Source organism: Mycteria americana, chromosome 1 (assembly GCF_035582795.1).
Source record: "Mycteria americana isolate JAX WOST 10 ecotype Jacksonville Zoo and Gardens chromosome 1, USCA_MyAme_1.0, whole genome shotgun sequence".
Classification (NCBI taxonomy): Eukaryota; Metazoa; Chordata; class Aves; order Ciconiiformes; family Ciconiidae; genus Mycteria; species Mycteria americana.
In genome coordinates, this window is record NC_134365.1 from 197,629,431 (window position 1) to 197,655,927 (window position 26,497).

Below are 26,497 nucleotides of genomic sequence, written 5' to 3' on the forward strand. Positions count from 1 at the left end.
CAGGCAGTACACTTGCAGTCAAAATATAAAGTAGTTCTACACAACACACCTTTGCTTGCTCAGGTATGAGAGGATGCAAACCCATTTAACAGCTGTTTGTCAAAAACTGCTGCAGACGTTTCTAGTATAATGCACATGCAATGGAGACAGTTTATATGGCTGGAAATTACAATACATTATTCCAGCAAAAACCTTAATTTTGCATCCATATTAATTTACCAAATCATTTTGTTATTGTCATGCTAACAAGTGTTCCTGGCCTAAGTGTCTCCACAAAGTTCAGATAAAATCAGTCATGATCTAGGAAAAGGATATTTTCTCTGTGTGTGTGAAGGCAGCATTTTCCCTAAAAATTAAGGCCTCAATTAAAATAAAAATAAAAATAAATCACTTGCAGATGTTCACACAGTGTGAGCCCTCCCTACATGTAAAGTGTGGGAGGGAAGTTAAGATTTCATATATCATTCTAGTTTGTTACCACTGACTGAAATTACTTTTGAAGACTGAATCTATAAAAATCCCAGTCTCTGAAAGTAGAGTCAATTACAAAAAATACAGCATCTTGACTATATTTTAATGCAGATGCTGGTATATTGAAGGGTTTTGTCTGCAGTCTTATATTCAGGGTGAAATAGTGTAACCTTTGGCGTAAGTCCATAGAAAGAAAAATAAAAACATGAAAGTAAAGTTGTATTTTCAGTGTAAGACTTTGTAGCTTGTTACATACCTCTGGCATGGAACTGACTTCATGCACTTGTCCGATAAGTTTACAGTAGGACTGAAAAAGCAACAGCAGCTGGAAATGCAGTTTATATAATCTCTGACACAGTTCCAGTTGCTAAGGAAAGATTTGAAGGAGAAGAAATAATTAATAAAGATCAGTGAGTTGGGATAATTTTCGGTAACTAATAAAACACACTGAGATAGTGCAGTTCTCACAAATGTTATTTTACTGAAGTATGATCATATACTATTTCAGAAAACAAGTCATGTTCTTTCTTCTGCAGTTAAGTCATACATGACAATGAAAACCAAAATTATGATGACTAGCTCTCATGTAGCACACATCAGCATCAATCTCAAAGCAGCTTATATAGGTTAGCTTCACTGTCTCCAGTTTGCAGCTGGAAAGCAGAGACAGAATATGGGGGAAATTACTTTGCTGCATAGAACATAAAACTCTTTAAAACTTCAGAAAGGGTCAAAGACCTCTTCTGAGAGAATGGAAATCCAAGAGAGAAGCAATGAAGCAGTTGTCCAAGAGGGTCAAAGCTCCTGCCTGCTTCTTGGAGGGGAGAGGAGGAGAGGCAATAAATCCAGCCAGGAGTGGGAAGGAGGAAATGCCAGCTCTGCAACTTAAACCTCAGCTCATGGATTTTCCATCTTAAAGAAACCATACAACAGATGGACAGAGTTTCATGTGTAAGAGGACATCTGGCTTCTACAATTTATTCTCCCAGATTAAGTAGATACTGTTCTATGAATATTAACTTGTTTCTTCCAGTGTAATGTGCAGCACCACAGAAAAGGTGTCAGACACATTGAAGTAACATGCAATGGGCACATCTGCCAGAGAAGTCAAGTTAATATGCTCATGGTCCTGGTATCCGTGTGTCTATCAGGAGTGGGAATCTCATAGTTGCACAGCAGGATCATGGTGGGGAAGGGAGGAATATTTAATCTTTGGCAAATTACGGAAGAAGTGAAAATCCTGCAAGTACAAGTCAGGAGGCCTCCTGACCCTTTGGCAGGAAAGCCTTACAGACTTCAAACCATATTTGATTTGTCTTCTCTTACAGACACATTTGCTCGGAGGAACTAGAGCAGAGTTTCATGCCAAACAAGGCAGAAAAGAAGAAGATGCTATGCTTTTGAAAAGTCATTCTGCTAATGACTTTGCTTCCTTAAAACACTTCATACATGCTTAGCTACCAGCACGTACTTCAACTATTTGCTGAATTGGGGCAGTATTAAAGTACTAATAAAAAGTACTTTAAAAACATCATAAGCATTAATTTGACTGAAGTGTTTGTTTACATATGGTTCAATATATAAGTGCCAGGGTTTTTATTAATAAGCCAAAATTAGAACCATATCCTTAGCGTTCCAGTTCCCAAAATTTCTGTACCAGCCAGACAAGACTGAGGGGCTGAGGTCAAAAGGTTCTTTGGCAAATTTCAGCTTTGTTCGTCAGGGAAGGGTGGACACCACCTACCCAGCCATGAAGAGTCAGCCAACAGCACTGCCAAAACTAGGCAGAGCTAGTCCCCATCTGAAGGAGGTTTATGGAGGAGAGTGGGAGCAGGGGGAGAGTGCCAAGCCAGCAGGCGCCAACCTGGCAGGGTTCACCCTGCTGAAGGCCAGGCAGCCAGGGCTACTCACATCTCAGTTGGTCTGCTGCAGCAGCAGAGTTCAGCACTGTAAATTTGGCTGGTCTGAGCTCTATGATATGGTTGCCATCACAGAAACACGGTGGGATGACTTGCACAACTGGAGTGTGGTGATGGATGGCCATAAACTCTTCAAGAGGGACAGGCAAGGCAGGAGAGGCAGTGCGGTAGCCCTGTATCTTAGGGAGTGTTTGGATAGTTTAGAGCTTAATGATGGTGATGGTGACGATACGGTGGAGTGTCTATGGGTAAGAATCAGGGGGAAGGCCAACAAGGCAGATATTGTGGTGGGAGTCTGTTACAGACCACCCACCCAGGATGATGAGGCAGACGAACTATTCTATAAGCAGCTGGGAGAAGCCTCACGATCGCTAGTTCTTGTGGGGGGACTTCAACCTGCCGGATGTCTGCTGGAAATACAATACAGCAGAGAGGAAGAAGTCTAGGAGGTTCCAGGAGTGTGTGGCAGATAACTTCCTGACACAGCTGGTGAGTGAGCCAACTAGGGAAGGTGCCCCGCTGGACCTCTTGCTCACAAACAGAAAAGGACTTGTGAGGGATGTGATGGTTGGAGGCCATCTTGGGCAGAGTGATCATGAAATGATAGAGTTTTTGATTCTTGGAGAAGTGATGAGGGGGGTCAGCAGAACTGCCACCTTGGACTTCTGGAGGGCGGACTTTGGCCTGTTTAGGAGACTGGTCGAGAGAGTCCCCTGGGAGGCAGCCCGAAAGGGCAAAGGAGTGCAGGAAGGCTGGACATTCTTTAAGGAGGAAGTCCTAAAGGCACAAGAGCGGGCTGTCCCCAGGTGCCAAAAGACAAGCCGGTAGAGAAGAAGGCCAGCCTGGCTGAATAGAGAGCTTTGGCTAGAACTCAGGAAAAAGAGGAGAGTCTATGAGCTTTGGAAGAAGGGGCAGGCAAGTCAAGAGGACTACAAAGGTGTAGTGAGGTTGCGCAGCGAGAAAATTAGAAGGGCCAAAGCTGAGCTAGAGCTCAATCTGGCTACTGCCATAAAAGACAGCAAAAAATACTTCTTCAAATACATTAGCAGCAAAACGAGAGCTGAGGAGAATCTCCAGCCTCTATTAGACGGGGGAGGAAACACAGTGACAACGGATGAGGAAAAGGCCGAGGTACTTAATGCCTTCTTTGCCTCAGTCTTTAACAGCAGGGCCTCTGGGTAGCCAGACCCCGAGTCGGAAGATAGGGACGGGGGCCAGAATGGAGCCCCCATAATCCAGGAGGAAATGGTGAGTGACCTGCTGCACCACTTAGACACTCACAAGTCTATGGGGCCTGATGAGATCCAGCCAAGGGTACTGAGGGAGCTGGCAGATGTGCTCACCAAGCCCCTTTCCATCATTTATCAGCAGTCCTGGTTAACAGGGGAGGTCCCAGACAACTGGAGGCTTGCCAATGTGACACCCATCTACAAGAAGGGCCGGAAGGAGGATCCGGGGAACTACAGGCCTGTCAGCCTGACCTCGGTACTGGGAAAGCTGATGGAGCAGATCATCTTGAGTGCCACTTCACGGCATGTAGAGGATAACCAAGGGATCAAGCCCAGCCAGCATGGGTTCAGGAAAGGCTGTGGATGTTGTCTACCTAGACTTCAGTAAAGCCTTTGACACGGTCTCCCACAGCATTCTCCTGGAGAACTGGCTGCTCATGGCTTGGACGGGTGTACTCTTCGCTGGGTAAAGAACTGGCTGGATGGCTGGGCCCAAAGAGTGGTGGTGAATGGAGTTTACTCCAGTTGGCGGCCGGTCACAAGTGGTGTTCCCCAGGGCTCTGGGTTGGGGCCAGTGCTGTTTAATATCTTTATCAATGATCTGGACGAAGGGATCGAGTGCACTCTCAGTAAGTTTACAGACAACACCAAGTTGTGTGGGAGTGTTGATCTGCTTGAGGGTAGGCAGGCTCTGCAGAGGGACCTGGACAGGCTGGATCGATGGGCCAAGGCCAATTGTATGAGGTTTAACAAGGCCAAGAGCAAGGTCCTGCACTTGGGCCACAACCCCATGCAACGCTACAGGCTTGGGGAAGAGTGGCTGGAAAGCTGCCTGGCAGAGAAGGACCTGGGGGTGTTGGTTGACAGCCAGCTGAATATGAGTCAGCAGTGTGCCCAGGTGGCCAAGAAAGCCAATGGCATCTTGGCTTGTATCAAAAATAGCATGGCCAGCAGGACTAGGGAAGTGATTGTGCCCCTGTACTCGGCACTGGTGAGGCCGCACCTCGAATACTGTGTTCAGTTTTGGGCCCCTCAGTACAAGAGAGACATTGAGGTGCTGGAGTGTGTCCAGAGAAGGGCAACGAAGCTGGTGAAGGGTCTGGAGCACAAGTCTTATGAGGAGCAGCTGAGGGAACTGGGGTTGTTTAGCCTGGAGAAAAGGAGGCTGATGGGAGACCTTATCGCTCTCTACAACTACCTGAAAGGAGGTTGTAGAGAGGTGGGGGTCGGTCTCTTCTCCCAGGTAACAAGTGATAGGACAAGAGGAAATGGCCTCAAGTTGCGCCAGGGGAGGTTTAGACTGGATATTGGGAAATTTTACTTCACTGAAAGGGTTATCAAGCATTGGAACAGGCTGCCCAGGGAAGTGGTTGAGTCACCATCCCTGGAGGTATTTAAAAGACGTTTGGATGAGGTGCTTAGGGATGTGGTGTAGTGGTGGTCTTGGTAGTGTTAGGTTTACGGTTGGACTCGATGATCTTAAAGGTCTTTTCCAACCTATACAATTCTGTGATTCTGTGTTGCTGTGGATAAACTGATTCTGGTATCTGAGTCAGTATGCTTAATGATTGTTACTGCTGAGCAGCGTCAGAGCATTCCCTCCTCAAATGGAAGGGAAGAATCCCACCAGACCTGATAAGACAGCAAAGACCCACAGGAGCTGAAGGATGGTCCAGCAGATCCACGGTGGGGAAAAAAGGGAGGGAACGCATTTGTGACCTGCTAGGACAGAACTGCCTTGTGGGCAGGGACAAAACCTATTGGTGGCCAAGAGAATGAAGAGGTAGGGCGTGAGGGACGCTGCCTGTTAAATAAACCTGCCCAGAGGCCATTCTCTGTAACTGAGGCCACAGAGCACTGCCAAGCTTGCATCTCTGTGGCTAACCTTTCTCCTCTCAAAATAAAGAGTGACTGTTTAGATAGAATCTCCTGGAAATGGTTCTGGCTTCTGTCCTCTCTTGAACCATGCTCAGGCATGTCAGGGGCTGGCTGGTGCCCCGGCCAGGGAAGGTACCAACCCCTAATGCCAGCCTGGAGACACATGCTTGCTGCCTAGTCCTGTTTAGTTCCCCAGTAAGGATCAAATTCACTCTATTCAAATTTTGGAGAACTGGCAACACTACATAGCAGTCAAACACACATATACTTGAAGTTGTCAGGGAGTTAAAAATTAATTGAAACTCAGGACACGGCATGACATAATAAAAAAAAATCTCATGATAGCTTGGCATGTAACACACGATTTTTTTTAGTCCTTGGAGAACAATAATTCAGTTGCACCCTTCTGGCTGCTAACCTGAATGAAGACAAACTGAGGCCAAATTGAAGACTCAAGTTGGACTCAGTGTTTAGTTACCATATCATGCAACTCAATTTTTGTTCTCCCTGAATAAGTATTAGAAACCAATAATGGTGAAACTATTCATCAACGTATAAACAAAACCAATTTGAAACATAACTGTCAACTATAAATTGTAGTTTTTCATTAGGACAAATTGAAAATTATGAATTTTAAAATAACAAAAAATTTTATCTTCCACTCCAGCATATTATATCCATTCAAGGCTTGATTTTTAAAAATTTATATAAATGACCATTTAAAACAGCATATGAAGGTGTCAGAATTTTGGCACAGTATTTTTAGATTTCACAAAACACACTTTAGTAAATTATTTTAGTCACTGCATGTAGAACCACGTATTCTACAGGAAAACTATAACAAAAAAGGAAAACATGCTTAGAAGTAAAACAGTAAAATTGGGGTGTATTAGTCCATCCACAGATGGACAAAGAATATGAAAGAACTTCAACTTACTGCAAGAGATTCCATTTGCTACACAGCAAGCATGGCACAGGAGAAAAGGAAAGGAAAGAAAGTATAGTGTCAGTGTAATGCATGCAATAGGAAGCACAGCCCATCTTTAATAGCATAACTTGTCAGCAGTATTAGCAATGCTTGCCTCAACCTGATAACCGGTTGGAAATATCACATACAACATGCACAGCATTCTTAATAAAATCAAGCTTTAATTCTAATGGTAAATTACAGTCTAAATATCCTCAGTTAGGTCTTCAGATTTATTAGTTTTGATTTATCCCACTCAGTAGCTGAGGAACTTACAGTGAAATTGTGTTAGAAAACTCTTGAAATAATACTTTTATTTAAATTTGCTTTCTTTGTTATTAAAAAGAACTCATATTGCAGACTACTCAAAAAATTAGGGTTTTCAAGTGATAGACAGAACTGAACTTTGTTATTTATAAATATTTTGTTATTTATAAATACTTCTATTTTTGGATGTAATAGATCTAATGAAATTTCCAGGATAAGCTTTGTGACTGCTGGTTTTATTACTTGGCATATTACAATGGAAACATTTTGCATATAACTTTTAAGTTATGACTATCATAAGAAAAAAAAGATCCATGGAAAATGCCAGTTTCGTTTCAGTACATGGCAATGCCACAAGTTCAGACAGCTTTGTATTCCTTCCTCTCACCAGTAATGATTCACTGATTCATAGTTCTGCAGCTATCACAATGTCAGTGTAAGTCCTGTTGCAATAGTAATAAAAATTCTAATTGACCTGCATTAGCATTTCAAAGATTAGGGGACTAACTTCTCTCCTCAAAAAAAAGTGTTTCTCTTTTCTTTGCCAAGAACTAACATTTGCACTCTGTTCACTTCTAATGCAGCCTTTCTTATTATAGATATATTACATTCTCAAGATATTTTAGATGAACAGAGTTGTCATGTAAATGCTGTAATTAACAAACACAATGACATCTGCCCAATTACAGCCTGATGTCAGTGCATATGCACACAGTGTTAATAAACATTTGGAATTCTTATTAAAATGATTTACCTTACCATCAATACAAAGGCAGCAAATACAGAAATGTGAAATAATGCTAACTTGGTATAGCCTAACAAAGTATTTCAGTCTGGCTTCTTTCCATGGGCCTTATTATTAAAAAATGTATGAAAAGTATTGTCCCAAATCCTGCACTACTCTTTTATAAAGCCATGACAAACTAAGCTTTAAGCTCTTGTGATGTTTAATTTTATGCCTTTAACATTGCTTGAATAGTTTTTTTCTTCTATTTAGTAGTCTTGAAAAAAACCCTTATATCTTGGCTTCCATGCAGTTCACGTAAATTAAGCTTTGTAAAGCTAAATTCAAGATAAGAGGAAAAGAGCAGACACATCACTGTGCTCTAGTAAATTCACAGGTGTGCCGGCTTGTGTTTTTTAAATCTTGTTTGTCTCTGTCTTAAGCTCCTCTGAAGTTTAGCATGCCACCAAGTTTCACTTGGACTTACAAAAATATTGGAATCCACATATAATTTCTAATTTGCCATGGAATTTACTTTAAAGAAGGGGAGGGGGAGCAGCAAATAAGTGAATTCCATGGTCTTTTTGTCCCGAAAAAACCTGTCTTCTCTGTACTGCTTCCAAAACCAGGGCAAGCCAAAAAAAAGGGATGGGGAAGGGGCTTCACATTACATGAAAAACCCTTCTTCTTCACTGAAGGAAAATATACCAGATACAAAATCTCCCTAAACTACTGATGTTCAACTCCATATTGCTCTACAATGTCATGATTGTAACTTATCTTCCTCTCTCAGCATAAAATGCGATATTCCTTGGAAGTTGAAAGACACTAATTATTGGACTAAGTCACATTTCTTTTATTCCCCAGCAGCAAGGGCTCAGGTGAATGGTCCTAGCCGACACTCTTCTCAATTTCTAGTTTAATTCCTATAGTAAGGGAAGTGTTGGTTTAGATTAGTTGATAGACACTACACAATTAGTGGTTTTGGCAGCTGAAAATACTGAATGTTTAGAGTATTTGGATCACTTGCATAGTCCTTTATGCAGCTAGTAAATGCTGCACCTAAGAAGGACACACCCCCCAGCAGCAACACTTTGATTTAGTTTTTTATTGAGACAGAGAATTACTGTTCTGTACTATCAGCAGACCAGGAAGACAGCAAAGCACTAATCTCTAGATCATGGGCCTTCTTGCTTTTTTCAAGGAATCATTTTTACATACTGAAAAGAGATGACAGTTACACAATTATTTCTTAAGACATTAACACTGTGATGGCAACAGAGTCTTCAGTCATTTATTGGCACAGGAGAGTCCCACTATAACAAAATAACTGCTGCGTGCAAGGGTTATTAATTGCAAATGCATTTTATTAAGGTATTCTATTTGACTTGACATGCCAGCAGACAAAAGCTTTTCGCACAATCTAGGAAAGTGGGTATATATGCAAATTTGTATATATATCAGAGAGAAAAAGAGAGATACAGCATATGCTGTGCATTCTTAAATATCCACTGGACTTGAAGGATAGTAGAACTATTCTGTCTGGAGAAATATAAAACACAGCTGTGTTCCTCCTTTAGAAAAGCTGCCTACCCAGGCCAATTTTACCTCATTGTCAATCCATGGATCTGTCAAACAGCAGTCAGATAATTGATTATTCATTATTAAGAATTTCTAACTGTGCCTTGAGCTTTGCTGTAACTGAACTCAACTCCAGATGACTATGGTCCCAAGAGGTACACCTCCAGTCTTATTGGTGGCCTAGAGTAATTAACTTTTAGCCACAGGGAAGCTCATAGCAACAAGTACATTCTGAATTTTTTGGGAAAATTTTTATGGGGTACAGCATGTTTTAAATATCCTTTAACAGTTTGAGTCTGCAAAGCCCACATTCATTAGCTTGTGGTGACCTTTGCGATGAGCAGGGTTTAAGAAAGGTGTATACTGACTTTGGACTTACAGAGTAAACTGAATGTCTCAGGAGATAAATACTTATTTGAATTAGCAGTGCTAATTGACAAGAAAAATAGGATCTTCTTGTATCTCTTTTGCAGAAAAAAACCCAAACAAACAAAACCAGTCTTTGACTAGATTAAAAAAATGCCTGTTTAGTAAGGCTGAAGAATGTACTGATAGCTGTACTCATCTAAGACTGTTACACCTGGACAGAGAGCACAATAGTATGGGCAGTTATCTTTTGTCTGTAAATTGACTCCTATGTCCTTGAGACGCTATTGCTCAATGTAGCATCAAAGCTTACAAATCACAGACACATCCAAATCATGTAATCTGGTGCAAGAATAAGGGGGGGAAAGACATTCTGGGATATGAAGCTTTTACCCAATTTCAGAAAAGTTGCTAGCTCTAGCAGCTGACCTAGACAACTTCTATTTCAAGCTTCTTTAATGTCAGAATAAGCAATTTTTGCCTTTGTCCATTTTCAGTAACAGTAACAATGGTCAACAAATCATGTGCAATTATTTTGAAATAAGACTGATTAGAGAAACTGGTGCCAAGTTAGTTACCAGCCGCAGCGGGCATTTGTGATGCAACCACTTGTGCTAACGGTGAATTTGATCTTATGTCTGTCTTGTCTGTAGAGGGGACTATTTTCCCCTCAAGTTTTTTACCAGGTGGGGAGTTCTGAGAACCTAAGATTTCTGCTTTCTGTCAAGCAAGGTGCTGCTTTTTCTTTTACAATTATTTCTGAACCTTTTCCAGAAGTAGCCTGGTTTTGTGCTTAGCTAAGCAATCTTTTATGCCAGAAGTTTTCAGCAGGATTTCAGGCCTTAGTCTTAACCCTCAATGAGTTTAAGATTTTAGGCAGGTTCCCTTGTGACTACCACTCTAAGACATTTTTTTTCCTACAATTATTAGATTCTTTAGCCTTTTGTATTGACGGAGAAGAGGAGAGGAAAGATAAGAAAACAAATACTTGCCAGTCTAGGTGTCATTTTTCCTTGTCCCTTCCTAATCACATGTCCTCAGTTTCCCTGGACTCTTCCTCCCATTTGTTGAACAACTCCTCCCAACTTTCCCAAAAGAATGTTCTTTTGGGAAGAGCTGCTTCAATTGACAGGTGAATGAGAAGAGGAAGAAAAGAAATGCGCCTGTTGATCAAAGACCTACCATCCTGTCAACTTCCAAGGAATAATGGATTTTGGGCTGAAGGAACAATGCTGGGGAGAGACCAGGAATTCCTGCAGGAGTGAGAAACCCTTCTTTTCAGTCTGTTTGATAAGCAGTAAGAATACTAACCCCAGCTTCACAAAACACACATTTAATTCTGAAACAGAGAGCACCTAATTAAAAAAAAACCACACAAGTGGAACATGACATTTATTAACTTTCAGATGCATTTAGGCCGACTATATGAGCTCAGATCACAGTTTATTCCTTAACCTCAGCATTCTCTCTCCTCTACTTTTTCAAAAAAGAAACAATGTAGATCATCAGCAAGATGTGTGATCCTCCATCCCATTCTATGAGTTGCCAAAAGAGGGATAAAGAGGATAATTTAAGCTGTATACGGCAACATATGTAACACTACAGTCTGAAGTCATGGTTCAGGGTGTTGTGCATCAGTGGGAAGAGAAAGCCCATGCACATTCCAATAGTTATGCCTCCCTGTGTATACTTATCTCCCTCTCCTGATGTACTTGCAGGAGAGGTAGTACATGTGTTCCAGGTCTCTCCTTTTTTAGATTTGAGAATAGCTCACTTAAAACTTCCCTGTACACCATTACAATTACAGAAGAGACAGTATCTTATTTAAATGTACTGGAAGGTGTCTGTAACTTTTGCTGGTGCTGGTGCCAGGTGGGGGAAGATTGAACAGTTTTCCCACCACCTGTGATTGCAGCCAGAGGATTTATTAGCAAATTAGATTTGCTAATAATGTCAAGGAAGCCAAAATGCAGGGGTGGCAAGGATTTGGGATACTTGGGAAATGGCATAAAAAAAAAGAAATGAAGGGAGTTCAGAGACAGGAAGACAATACATAGAGGTGGGAAAGAGAGGTGAAGATAAAAAACAGAAGAAAATAAAGCGAATTGGGGGAGAAGACAGACAAACTGAAACCAACGTAAAACAAGGTATTTGAAAAAAATGGTTACAACAGGCAATTGTGTGTTCTGAAAATGTCATCATTATCCTTTATAAGTCAAAATACATGGAAAGAGGAGATGTCACTTTTTTCTACATGCTGCTGCTGCTTCCTGATGTTGGCTAATTGTCTCCAGCCTCCTCTTTTTCCCATCCCTCCATTCTTTTTCCTCCAAAAGGAAAAAAACCTACACAATAACATTTCTCAACTCATTCTACACCACTAAGGTACCAGCTGTTTCCTATACTTAGTAAATCAAATAACAGGAATGCCTGCTGATGGTACTCATTTCTGAAAAGATTGATTTCTTAACTGGAATACTGGAATCAATACTATATATATATATTTATATATTTATGTGTGTATATATGTGTCTGTGTGTGTGCGTGTAAAACTTTTGTTCAAAAGTGATAAAGACATATCTTGCCTCAGGTATAACTACTTATCTACAGAATAAATTGTTTTACTGGCCATTTTACAGTCATTATTTCATAACTACTAATCTAAGTGGATTTCAACCAGGCAAGTCTTGCTGTTGGGCAGACCCAGTCTGTAACAGCCATAGATAAAATGAGTGTATTGTGGAAGCACAGTACACCAGGAGTGATTTTCAGAGACACTGCGCTGTGGGAAACTGCTGCTGCATTATCTTTCTAAAAGGGAGAGCACAAACAACCCAAGCAGGGTTAGCTCTGCTTCCTTAGCTCGACTAGGAAGGCAGAAGTATTGCCTCTGAATACTTCCCATTTCCTGTGGCCAGGACTGAGGCAACAACAATACCTTTGAGCCTTAAGTGTGAAAACCAGATTATGCCCAACCCCAGCAGAGAAACACGGAGGAAGTACACAAGGCTCTTGTGGGTCCGAGAACAAGACATATCACACATGTCACTTTACAGGAGAGAAATAATACTGCTCATTCATTACCTTCTCTTCTGAGTCCCCTGGCTGGCAGGTAATAACTCCATCTCGTGAGCCCCCAGCAAACGTTGCTTTGCAGTTTGCAAGCCACTGTTTTCAGAAAGAAATTAAAAGAAGATATGAATAAGGCCTACAGTTTGATTTGCAGATGGTAAGCAGTATTTTAGTTTCACAGCACAGCACGGAAACAAACAAAATTTTGCAATTGCACTTTTTATTCACACAGATTATGATGATTTGCTTTGACTGTCATTTAAAAAGTGTAGTCTCGATTTCTATTAGTATTTGAATTGCATAAACCAAGAAAATTAATTAATTATTGAATAGGAGAAAGGAGAGACCAGAAATATTAAAGATGCCAATGTTTCTAAAATTAAGGGATACAATAGCTATTTTTTTAGTTCTGGTTCATATGTTCAGGAAGAAACATTTAGTGAATCCAGTATCTGAAACATGTTTTTCTACTGAATATTAGTTTAAACAGATCTGAGTGTATCTGCTGTCTCCTGCCATAGCTTAAGTATACACACATACAAAACCAAGAACATAAGATAATCCAGCATACCGAGAGTGTTGCTTCTTTCCTGTTATTGTACGTGTCCAGGTACTCCTGCAATTCTAAAACACTGAACTTCAGCTTTTCAAGAAGGCCACAAGAGAGCAGCTGGAGAAATGAAATCAAAAGGGCTAGTAAATGTCACTATAAAAGAATAAAAATATTAGCAGAGTAGAAAGTATAGTAAAGATCTTGCAAAAGAATACTTAGATTTACAGATACCAATACTGAAAAATATTTCTATTTATGCAAAAATATACATAATAGAATGCTATACTGAAAACTGAATAGCAAAAGTTGCACTTATAATAATGTGGAATTGAAATTGTGTTCTGTGTTTAACAGCTTTGCAGAGGACTTCCCTAAAATAAAATACTGCACAAAGCTTAACTAGTTAATCTCCACAGCTCTCTGATGACATAAGGCACAGCTCTTCCACGGTCACAGCAGTGGGCCCAAGATTACACTTTGCAAGTTCCTACCTCTGTACTTCTGTATGAGGTCACACTGTCCTGATGCTGTTGGATAAACATGGGCCAGAATGAAAACGATGGGAAGGGCCATCTCATTAATTCCCTAATATATATTTTTATCATCCAGCTCACATCACAGTTGACTCAAACGAAACCACTAAACATGTTACCATCTTTGATGCCGAACTGTGTAAAAAATAGCTTCTCCTTTTCCATTCATGGACCCAAACAGGGTCTGGTAGGCACCTATTTTATATTGGCTTTTGGCCCACAGGCTCAACACATCATATTGCCCATCTGCCAGTACTTACCTAATAAAATAATATGGAAAATTAATGGAAATTTGGTTAAGGACAAAAGACAAAAATTAGAGTTAGGGGGTGGCTACCTTTTTGACATATCTATTCAGGATTTGCCCAATAGTGAAACAGCCAGTAAAATAACACGCTGCAACGCAGCACATGCCTGTTGAAAGGAATATACTTACTGTTTCTGCATCTACAAAAAGCGTGGGACATTCTGAACATGATGTTAACATCTGAGAAGACCTCACAAACTTGGAGCCTATTCCTCGCAGGTTGTCTCCCAAGTAACTAGCTGCATCGCAGGTTAGGAAGCAGAATCTTTTCTGAATATTCTGTAAAGCAAAATACAGTTTATCATGTTCTTTACTCAAGTACAAGCTTCTTTCCTTTGTAAACAAATGGCATGCTTTTTTTCCGCACAATAACATGTGCAAAAGAGACCATCTCCCTGGGGAGAACTGAATGTCTGCTCAAGGATACTGAATAACAGTTATTATGCTGGATACAGTGTACAGCTGGGCAGCTGTGAAATTAATTACAGAATTCATAATAATCTACTACTGAAATACGTTCTTTCTTGTAAAGATGATTCAATCTTTATAAAGCCTTTTACCCACAAGTAGCTTTTTTTTCCTTGGCTGTACAGAGTTAAAAGAGTTGATCAGCACATTACGTTTTCTGCCCATTCCGGGCATTGTTTTGTTAGTACTCCATGTCAAGTGGCTAATCAGATAATATAATGGACATCCTAATGCCAAACAGCAGCATGGAAAAATCAGAAAAAAACTTTTGTTTTCCCCTGTGGGAAAAACCTTCTTACTAAAACTTTTCTGCTGCTTGGGAGGACTCCAGAAATACTGCATTGCATCCGGGAATTATTGTTCTCAGAAGATTTTTTTTGGTGTTTTGAGTCCTAAACCAGTCTAGTCTTCCAGAAACATTCTAGTGCTGATATTTTCTGTTCAGTGACTAATATATAAGGTGAATAATAAATGAAAAAAAAAAAATTTTAGTCTTGCAGGAACAAAATAATGATACTGATAAATACATAGCGGGTTTCACTGCCAAAATATATGTCACTAAGGCCAACTGCTCAGCAGGTGGGAGTAATACGAAAATATTTTTTAAAATAAAAGTATGGAACATTTTTATATGATTCATTCCATGTTTCCATAGGCATTTCTCTGACGAATGTAGGTTAGGACCTATATTACCGTAAGCATGCCTCACTGGAGAAAAGTGCTTCCCAGATACCAGTCTGGATGACAGACCTATAAATAGCCTGTTACTGCTCATACACTGGAGCATTGAAGTTAAGTACCTAAAATCAGGTGAGCTGGATTCAGACCTTATTGATAATGGAAGATGTAGGATTGAATGATTTTTTTAAACAAGCTACATAAGCCCTCACATTGTAAGTAGGGTATACACTATCAATAATTTATAAAATGGTGAAAGAGAAACTTCCTCTACAGACAAATTTCATAACTGTTTATCTGTGAATCTCTCTCTAAAGCATCTGAACTGGCCATCTGAACACAGTTACGATTGGATAGACTGATACTTGTCTTACTGTATGTTTCTACTGTCTTACTTCAACACAGAAACGAAGCACTATAAATGTCATTCAGCCAATGTCATTCTGAACCAATGTCAATTGGTTCAGATTCTCTGCTGCACTGAGTCTGTAGTAGAGGCAAGGGGCTCTTACTAATTACCACCAAAGACGTAAATGATTATTTTTATGAGTAACTTGAAGAATCATCTGAATCATAGGGCTTGGTGATAGTTGGAGATTTACTACTATGATGTCTTCTGAAAAGAAAAATTCAGTCCAAGTCTTAGTGAAACTGTTGCTGACAACTCTTCTGGCAAAGGAAAGAGGTCTAGATTTGATCCTAAACAACAGAAAAGAGCTAGCTGAGAATGTAAAAGTGGAAAGAAATTTAGAAAGACAGATTATGGAACAGAATCCAAGAGATGTTGGTTGAAAGGGACCTCTGGAGAACATCTGATCCAACCTTCAGCTCAAAGTGGGAATATTGCCAACGCTAGATCAGGTCAGCCATGGTTTTGTCTAGCTGAGTCTTGAAAGCTCTAAGGTCAGAGCTTCCTCAGGCTGGCTGGGTAACCTGTTTAGGTGCTGCAATGCCCTCCTGGGGAAGAACAACTGAGTTTATGAATCTGAGGCAGTGAAGGAGACAGATTACAGAAATAATAGAACCGACTTCAATGCATTCAGAATTTGCAGGAAGGAGTGCATTAGAAATAACTTCATGGGGAAAAGAGATAATCAGGGGTAGCCATTCCTTCAGGAAAAAAAAAGAGGGCAGAATCACATTCTATACCACTGAAAGACAGAAAATATATTAAGACATACATCTGGCTAAATCACAAATGTTTCACTCGGGCAAATACTCATGCAAAAAAGAACAGAAAGTGAAACTGTGTTAAATTACTAACTTGGGTACCAAACATAGCATGGCAATGTAAGCACAATAATCAGAGAGGGAGATGCCAAATAAGCTAGTAAGAGACAGAGAGAATGTCAAGAAGTAAACTAGAAATAATTAAGAGGAAGGCCAAGGAATCACAATGGAGAGAAATAGCTAACAGATGCTACTGAAAAGACTGATGTGTTTAATGCCTTCTTTTGCCTTATTGCTCCCAGAAAAGGCATCTGTGTACAGGTAACAATGAGACATCTATGAAAACTCAGGTGAGAACAGAACTTGCTAGTAAGGGCTTGGATATTTTTAAACCTTTGCAGATTAGGGAAATTCACACTATAATAGTTATAATACTGGCTAAAGAGGCCTAGGAGCCATAACAAATCCCTTTAAAAACTCACAGAACACAGGGGGTTGTAAAAAACTTGAGGAAAGTGCTTATCTCAAAAAAAAACAAGAGCAAAAGAATTAAACACAGAGTTTGGGAAATGGGGGAACATATAAGAGATGAATAATAGGCAGTACAGATTTAGTCAGACCAAATCATATCAAACTATTTAATTTTCATGAAAGGCTAAAATTTTCTATTAGGAGGAGAAGCGATTGATATGTTATATACTGACTCATTTGCTATCTTAGAAGTAAGGCAGAGAAACCTGGTCTAGAGGTAACTAGGTGTGCAAAACCATATTCAGAACTTAATTATCAGCAGCTCACTGTCCAATTGGAAAGATAAATTGAGTAGGATTCCACTGGGGTCTGTCTCAGGCACTAACCACGTCATTAATGAAAATACTGAATAATGGAATATGCAACATGCTTAAATGCATGGATGATTGAGCTGCAGGGGCTGTAACTCCTTGGAAGCCAGGATTAGAATTCAGACTGATCTTGATAAACTGGAGAAGTGGTGCAGGTAAAGGAAAGAAGGACAAGGTTGTACACCTAGGATGAAACAATCCACAGAGCACATTCAAGATGGAGAATAACCAGGAAGGCAAAACTTTGTAGAACAAGATCTGCATACTAGATTGGGTTACAAGTGGAAAATAATTAACTGTATCCTACTGTAAAGCAGTTAGCAGAGAGAAGTTTCTAAACAGGAATACCTTCTATAAAACACGTAAACTTCTAGTCAGTGCTGGTAAGAACTTCGGCTGAAGTATAGAACCTGTCTTGCTTTTCAAGTAATACAGACTGTCTTCAGCCCATAAGAAAGCCCATAGCAACAGTGAGAAGTTTAGAAAATGTGACTTATGGGGAAGGTTGAAAGAACTGAGGTTAAATAAGAGAAGTTTGGGGTAGGTGAAGTCATGGTAATGGTCTTCAAATATAAGCAGCAACTGCAAAGAAGAGAAGAGTACCACTGTGTATAGAGCAAGAAGCCATGGGCATAAAACACAGAAAGAGAAGTTTTCAAGCAATATGGAGAGTTAAGCATTGGACTACATTGCCTAGGAATGTTGTGAAGTTCTACCTTAGCCTAAAGGTTAAGAACAGTCTAGAGAAAAAAGTTAAAAAACATTTGACCGGAATGAAAGTTATAGTTGATCCTGTACTGGGCAAGATAAGGAACATGAACTCTTCATGTTCTCTCAGCACACATCTACTCATGTATTTTAACAGTTCTAGTTTATTTTATGAAAATAACTTCCTCAAAGCATTTCAGTCATGGCTTCATCAAAAGCTGAGCAGTCTACTGTTTAGAAAACATATCCAAGAAAACATATTCTTCATTTACTGCTTTCCTTTTCAGATATTCATAAAAGCAACAATCAATCTACAGCTAAGATGATAACAGTCTTGAACAGTGTTTTAAACTATTAAAATGTGAAACAGCGAGAGACGGTACTTTGGTATCTATGTATAGTACTTCACTAAATATATTTATTTTGCAATTACATGGGCTATCAGTTCTACAATAAGTTATCTCAGCTTTCTCCTTCTGGGTGCAGATTACAGTGGCTAAAATCTTTCAAGCAAGGTCTGAATGCAGTATGTATTTTGTGAAATGGGACTACTGTGAATAATAATGCCAACTGCCAGCACATTATGAATAGGTATATGCCTGCATATAGTCACTGTACTTTGTGTCAATGTAAATAATAACAAAATATTCTCAGAACGTTTTCTTCTTAACCTCAGGTTTCCTCTTCTGGGAAGAGCACTTTTTGTAACAAAAGGACTCACTTGTGGAAACTACTTGCTAGCTCTCAAATCTACTTGTCTTGGAACTGGCTGGTCTGCTGGAAGACATTAGATTTGACAGAATACAAAGAAGCAGCCGTAAAGATAATCCAGAGATCTCTGAGCTATGACTCGTTTACAGGAAAAGTACTTCAATAATTGCAGGAATTTTAAACAAGTTTAGCATGTTGTGGGCAAACATCCAAGATACCGTTAACTTGATGCAGACTGAAATGTAGGTGCCCTGGAAAATGCACTTCTTTCACTTCACCAAGTATTTAGTTGACAGGCTCCTCCAAACAAGGATTTTGTTTCACAGTTAAATATTTTGGCAGTACTTTGTGTTGTAAGCCTAGCACATACTGGGCTTGCTTCCGAAACTTCCTGTTGGTGAGGGTCAAGTCTTTTAAGTTAGCGGATGAGTAGCAAAGTTTGATGGTGTGAACACAATACAATTCCAGACAAGCTGGGATCTTATGAAAAAAATCTGAGAACATAATACTCCTATGTTTTAACCCTGAAGAGGAGAACAAAGCAATTTTATAGACTAAAAATATGTCTGTGACTTCAGCTAGAAAATTCTGGATTGTTGATACTATTTTTTTTTATTACTGTTATGCAGGTTTTGCTGTTATTGAAAATTTTTTGAGAGCAGTATTCACAGAATCACAGAATCATATAGGTTGGAAAAGACCTTTAAGATCATCGAGTCCAACCATAAACCTAACACTGCCAAAAACCACCACTACACCATGTCTCTAAGTACCTCATCCAAACGTCCTTTAAATACCTCCAGGGATGGCGACTCAACCACTTCCCTGGGCAGTCTGTTCCAATGCTTGACAACCCTTTCAGTGAAGTAAAATTTCCTAATATCCAGTCTAAACCTCCCCTGGCGCAACTTGAGGCCATTTCCTCTTGTCCTATCACTTGTTACCTGGGAGAAGAGACCGACCCCCACCTCTCTACAACCTCCTTTCAGGTAGTTGTAGAGAGCGATGAGGTCTCCCCTCAGCCTCCTTTTCTCCAGGCTAAACAGTCCCAGCTCCCTCAGCCGCTCCTCATAAGACTTCTGCTCCAGACCCTTCACCAGCTTCGTTGCCCTTCTCTGTACGCGCTCCAGTACCTCAATATCCCTCTTGTAGTGGGGGGCCCAAAACTGAACACAGTATTCGAGGTGCGGCCTCACCAGTGCCGAGTACAGGGGCACAATCACTTCCCTAGTCCTGCTGGCCACGCTATTTTTGATACAGGCCAGGATGCCATTGGCCTTCTTGGCCGCCTGGGCACACTGCTGGCTCATATTCAGGCGGCTGTCAACCAACACCCCCAGGTCCTTTTCTGCTGGGCAGCTTTCCAGCCACTCTTCCCCAAGCCTGTAGCGTTGCATGGGGTTGCTGTGGCCCAAGTGCAGGACCTTGCACTTGGCCTTGTTAAACCTCATACAATTCACCCCAGCCCATTGATCCAGCCTGTCCAGGTCCCTCTGCAGAGCCTGCCTACCCTCAAGCAGATCAACACTCCCACACAACTTGGTGTCGTCTGCAAACTTACTGAGAGTGCACTCGATCCCTTCGTCCAGATCATTGATAAAGATGTTAAACAGAACTGGCCCCAACACCGAGCCCTGGGGAACACCGCTTGTGACCGGCCGCCAACCGGAGTAAACTCCATTCACCACCACTCTCTGGGCCCGGCCGTCCAGCCAGTTCTTTACCCAGCGAAGAGTACACCCGTCCAAGCCATGAGCAGCCAGTTTCTCCAGGAGAATGCCGTGGGAAACCGTGTCAAAGGCTTTACTGAAGTCTAGATAGACAACATCCACAGACTTCCCCTCGTCCACTAGGCGGGTCACCTTATCATAGAAGGAGATCAGGTTGGTCAAGCAGGACCTGCCTTTCCTGAACCCATGCTGGCTGGGCCTGATCCCCTGGTTATTCTCTACATGGTGTGTGATAGCACTCAGGATGATCTGCTCCATCAGCTTCCCCGGCACCGAGGTCAGGCTGACAGGCCTGTAGTTCCCCGGGTCCTCCTTCCGGCCCTTCTTGAAGATGGGTGTCACATTCGCTAATCTCCAGTCAGCAGGGACTTCCCCAGTTAGCCAGGAGTTATTGTATCTTTCTCCTCCAGTATCAAGTGAAGAAAATGAGTAGGCTATCTTTTGAAGATAGGGCAAGCACAACAGCAACTATAGTGTGTGCATGCCAGGATTTGGAGTTAAGCAGGTACTTTACAGGTAATGTTTAGGTCTTGCATTACACAGTATTATTTATTTCGTTTTCAGAAGTGTGACATCAGTTCCTTTTCAGCTCTTCAGAGAGAACAAAAAGGACAAACAGCTCAGAACACTTGAACAGGGCTATTAACCTCTAGGAACAACATAATGGCAAAAAAACTGAAATACACATCATGAAGAAACACACGACTAATTTTAAAAGTTGAACTGTCATGGACTCAAGTCAGCACTGTTTTTTTCCTTCCAAATGGTTATTTATCAGTGTTTAAAAGAATGCCTGTAAGGCACCCATATTTACAGTGGTGTAATGTTTAAAGGAGGACACAGTGTGCAGCTACAGAAGACATGCAATTAACTCCGGTGGAGCACAGAGGAAAGAGGATGGAGAAGAGATTCTTATTGTATGATGCTTCTTTCTCATAAGGATAGTCTTAAAGATATGAAAAGAGCTTGAGATTGTATATTTATTAGCAGGGTACCCATTGCTAATAAAAAATTGTGTACTCTGAGATCATGGGTACTTAAACTCTGCATGAAGTTACCTGGCTGCTGTGTACACTGCTGCAGCATGCTAAACATCCTGCAGCTGCCTCATATAAAGCAGGAGAAACAATTAAAAAAGGTTTTAAAACTAATTACAGGTAAAACCAGACAGTCATTCCTTAGAACAGTTTGTACATTTGACTTCTTTTTTTTCTTATCTTTTTGCAAGATGCTTATCTTTGCGAGCATACAGTTTTAGAAAGGAGAAATGTATTTCTAGTCTTCAGACTCAGTCTCTGGAATTTATGTTACATGATGCTGGCTGGATATTTCTATTCAGATGATTAGGTACAGAATATTTAATAATGTTGACATTTATATGGGCATGGTCAGATTTCAACAGTTTGAGATGAAAGAATAGATTAACAATAGTTTGAGATGAAAAGGCTATTTCCTGTCTTTTGCAGTTATTGTTTCAGGCTGTTTGTAAAGTACTGAAGAAAATACTCTTTAAAGTGGATCCACATTTTATAATGTTATCTCCAAACCTGCAAGTATGAGATACATACTATTTTTATGACTAGAAGACAGTTCTGCATGAAAATCTAGTATGGCAATTCTGCAGCATGCAAAATTACAATGGTTATATACCTAGTAGTTCATTACTGGTACTACTATCAAGACCATCCTAATAGACACACACAATCTAAACATTTTGATTTTGTATCTTAAACTTATTTTCTCACCTTAAACAGGGAAGAGAACACATGAAATGTATAAACTGCACAGGAACCATCAGAGTCGCACATGAGCTGGTTGATATGACTACGCCAGGCTTCTTCTGCATCATCACATGCTGCTGGCTGAAATGCAGCAAGGATGGCAGAAAAAAATGGTGATGGAGGAGGGGAGGCATTTCGATCAACATCTCCAAAACTGAAGGAGAAAAAAACAAACAAACCTGTGATGAAAGGAGAATACCAAGAAGGTGGCAGATAAAATACACTGCAACAGAGAGTTATAATCACAGGACCAATTACAGCACCTTTCTAAAAATATTCTTGAACTTTCAAATTACTTTTGAAGCTGGCAAGATGTTGGCTACAACGAGAAAAACCTCCAAATCAGAATCCCTATCTTCAGGCTGTTATCATCTACCTTCCTCCATCCCAGAATACTTGAATTGTTTTATCATACCATAGTTTGGAAGAAGAAGGCTGAAATTTCACAGGAGGATAGAGCCCATGAAGAAAAACTCCTCTTCTAGGAAAACTTGGTTATAATAATGTACAGCGGAAGTAAGAATGTCAGCAAGTTACAAACATTATATATACTGACCTGTTTGGTTACCCCCCAATGTAAAGGACTGGAGAAGATCCATCCCTTCTCCACACTGTTCTTAGGACAGAGCATTATTTTGGCACTCCATGGTCAGTGAAACAGGCTGACTACAATTTTTAAAGGGTACTAAGCTACTTGATCTTGTGTATTATCCTTTGGGATGGAGAAATACTTCCTATGGCTCCCAAGAACAGGAACTGTGATTCTGAAACATGTGGCACATAGACAGAGAGAGGGCTTCTTTATATATCCTCATTCTTTTCCTTTCTCCTCTCCTCTCCTCTCCTCTCCTCTCCTCTCCTCTCCTCTCCTCTCCTCTCCTCTCCTCTCCTCTCCTCTCCTCTCCTCTCCTCTCCTCTCCTCTCCTCTCCTCTCCTCTCCTCTCCTCTCCTCTCCTCCTTTCCTTTTCCTCTTCCTCTTCCTTTTCCCCTGTCCTCTGTCCTCTGTCCTTGTCCTTTCCATAAATACGGGCTAATCGTAGTCTAACTCAGCATTCAAAATCTGAAAGAGCTCCATAAGGCATGGAAAAATCTTGATGCTTTTTTGCAACATATACTGGGGTCCAGCCACACTCACCAGCAGCCTCAAGAGTATGCAGATGGGATTTTTGACAATATTGTGACTTCCTTATGACCCATAAGAAATCAGAAGGATGAATACATGGCTGATCTGTTGAACAGCTAACTAAGCAGTATTTCCATTATTGTGAATCTTTAAAGATCCTTTTTTTCTTTTAATTAAATATATTACATATATAATGACTAACTGCACAGATGTATGTACAAATCATAACTTGTTTTCCCTAGAAGAAAAATCTTGGGGTTTTTTTGAGTTGTGTGATAATTATGCAGGTAATTAGGGCATTGTCTTCTCACTGCTCTAAACTCATGAGAATTTTATAACTCCCGCGGCCAAAATAGCCATTCCATTAACTAACTCCTTGTTACCACTTTGTTGTACAGTGTAAAAGAACTTTTATGAATAATATCATATACAAGTACCTAGCAAGAGCAAATTGTTCCAGCCTGTCAACTTTCTCTTCAGTCTCTGTCATATCCAGACTAAGGCTATCACTGCATTCAAATGCTCCAGGGAGTTCATTTGTAGACCCCGAAAGGTCATCCTCATGGACTGCTGCATCTTGTTCTTCATGTACAGCTTCAACCTAGGGGAGTGAATGATGATGTCTTAGAAAACAGCAAATTAATAAGTTAATTCCACTAATAAATAGAAAGCATCTAATGAAAAAACCCACCTGACAATATGTTAAATTGCACAGGTATAAAGCCACAGATTATAAATGACATGAATCAAGTTACACTTGTTAAAAAATACTGTATTTGCTTAACTTGCTGTCTTGGATCAATATAATTTTTAAGGCGTTTCTTCAACTTAATTTGTCTAGCAAAGAATTTTAGATTTCAATGCATTTGGCAACATAGCAGGGAAGTATTTTTTCAGGAAAAACAATAGGGTTCTTGTTACTGTCAGGCTGTCCTTGTCACTTACACATTATAGTGTCCAAGAGTGTATTAAAGCCTCTCAAAATATATTGAAAACAATCACTCTCTGGAAGACTATATGCATGTTTAGAATTGAGAATTATTTTTATCATGTCATTTACATAATAACTTCAAGAGGAATCCAAAGCATTCTACAGGCTATTAAAAGGATTATGCTTCTATCGTTCCCCTCCTTTTTCATCCATTAGCACCTACAGCTCTTGATTTCTTTTTGAAACTTTCCGATTTCTCTTGCATTTTTAGTCTGAACAAATTTTGTTTCAGTTTTAATCTTTTGGCTTTTCTCTGCATTCATACATACATCCTGCAAAGCAGTTCCTGTAGGGATGACTGCAGTGGGTAGCTCAAGCTCTATCTTTTCTGTTTGGGGTATCTCATAAGGTGTGTGTTTGTGCACATAGGCATATGCGCATGTACATACATGTGTTGGGAGCTAGTAGGGAGGGAAATCTGTGGCAAGTGGAATTAAAAGAGGAAAGTGGTCCTCTGCAGGTTACCAGACCTGCTTGGATCCTACAGATAAATTTGGGGGATTTGCATTTCTAAAAATTAAACAAGACTTGTATCAGAAAGGACAGGATCAGAAACTGGGGAGGGGGGGGGGGGGGGGGAAGAAAGGTTTTTGGTTTAGTTTGTTTTCTAAGTGAAAGGGATAGGAATATTCCTGAGTCTAGGGTAGATGAAATGAATCAGAGCACAAGCCATCTTGACAAGAGAAATGAAAGCTATATGGCTGAATTACCAGAACAGGAACCAGAGCAGCTGGCAAGAACTATAAATGTTTCCTGCTTCTTCAAGAAGTAGTTAGCATTAACCACTTTCAAATATGAAATATTAGCTTGAAAGAACCATTGGTTTGTTCACTGCAATAACAGTGTTTGTATGAGGAAAACACATTTTGATGGGATAGGGTAAGGGAGGAAGAAAGAGGAAGCAAACACCTCCCACCCACTGGAGTCCAATACGATGCCCAAAAAGCAAAATAAAAAAGTGGACTACGAATATTCATGCAGGATTGGAGTACACTTCCAGAAACTGGTGAGTTCAGATAACTTGAAAAATATATAAAATAGCATCATCTGTATCTCTGTATCCCTCATAGCATTATCCATCACTGTCTTCTAATCCCTTATAAATACCATTTTAATTATTGTGATCACTATCTTTAATAGAAAATAAGTTTAACTAATTTCATGCCGTTAAACTATAACACCTGGATTTTGGCACTGAAACATTTGAGAAAAGGCCTGCTTAATCAGTCTGTTGCTCTCATTCACTGCATCCATTTAAAAGTTCAGGTGATATTTTTGGTTTTGCTTATGATGCAACAACTAAACATTTTTGTACAGCACTAATGAAGTAACAAAAATTTCCTCTGCATTGCTGACATACCATCAGCTCTCTGAAAATAAGAACTCAGAGGAAAAGAGAAACAGGAAAGAGCTCAGATTTTGTGTTATCAAATTAAGTAAAAATTATTTAGGTGCAAGTTTCAAGTTTTCTGACTAAAAATTAGATGTCTTCTTCCTTAAAATAAATATAAACCCAGGCATTTTAACTTTGTTTATACTGACTCCAATTTGTTTTGAGTAAAAATACAGAAGTATGCATACTAGAAGAAAATATCTTTGAGGTAAAAAACCCTAAGAAGGCATTATGTGTAAAGTTATCAATTCTTTGTAACACTGGCAAATCCCTGTCAGCTTGGGTTATGTATTTCACCAATATCAAACCTGTCTCAGGACTAGCTGGATTTGCCTGTCAATCCCACAAGAAACTGCTGTGATTTTACATTCTTCACTTATTTACTTTTTCCAAAGCTTTTAATTTTTTGATGAACACTGGTGCATGGGTACTGGGACGTTAAATAATTTTCACAGTAAAGATTCTAAAACCCCAGGCATATATTAAACTCATGAACTGTGATTTGCAATTCTTAATGTACATACCAATAGCTACTGCAGCTGGATGCATGAGATTAGCCAGTCACCACCTGCAAATGTATCTGTTCTGACTGCAGCTTCCTGAACTGAAATTCTGCCAGCTTCTGCTGCTTATGGTTGTTATGTGGTAACTTGGCTACCAACAGTTGTTCTGACAAATGATAATGAGTTTATCTTTTCCACAACCATTATTTTGAGAGGTTCCCCTCCTTTCCTATCCCTACCCACATTTCCCTCCTCCTGTCCTTTCTTCCTCCTGGGGAGGTTTCTGACACAAACAATTTGTTCAATATTCAGCACAATTCCAACCTCCTTTTCTATGAAGTCTTCACTAGAAGTTTCCAGTACTTCTGTTATATGCAGTGCTAGTAGTACTGTATCAATTTGTTGTGTGGCTGCATTTGGAGGGGACCAAGGGCAAGAACTGGAATGAAAGCCGATGATTACACAAGACAACTGTATGCTTCCCCTGCCCCATTCTGCAGAAGCCACCCAATTCGGACATGACAGAGAAAGC

The 26,497-nt window shown here is 40.1% G+C and overlaps 1 protein-coding gene across 6 annotated transcripts in view; it reads right to left on the bottom strand.

Annotated features, from left to right (window-relative positions):
• FRY (FRY microtubule binding protein) overlaps positions 1–26,497 on the bottom strand; it is a 207,821-nt gene that overhangs the window by 3,674 nt on the left and 177,650 nt on the right. For all 6 annotated transcript variants that reach the window (XM_075490798.1, XM_075490797.1, XM_075490796.1 and 3 more), the window contains 6 exons: positions 23,516–23,679; positions 21,920–22,109; positions 13,997–14,146; positions 13,046–13,144; positions 12,487–12,570; positions 728–838 (listed from right to left, as the gene is read on the bottom strand). In XM_075490798.1, coding sequence (XP_075346913.1) covers positions 728–838; positions 12,487–12,570; positions 13,046–13,144; positions 13,997–14,146; positions 21,920–22,109; positions 23,516–23,679 — 798 coding nt within the window. The remainder of the gene's footprint in view (positions 1–727; positions 839–12,486; positions 12,571–13,045; positions 13,145–13,996; positions 14,147–21,919; positions 22,110–23,515; positions 23,680–26,497) is intronic.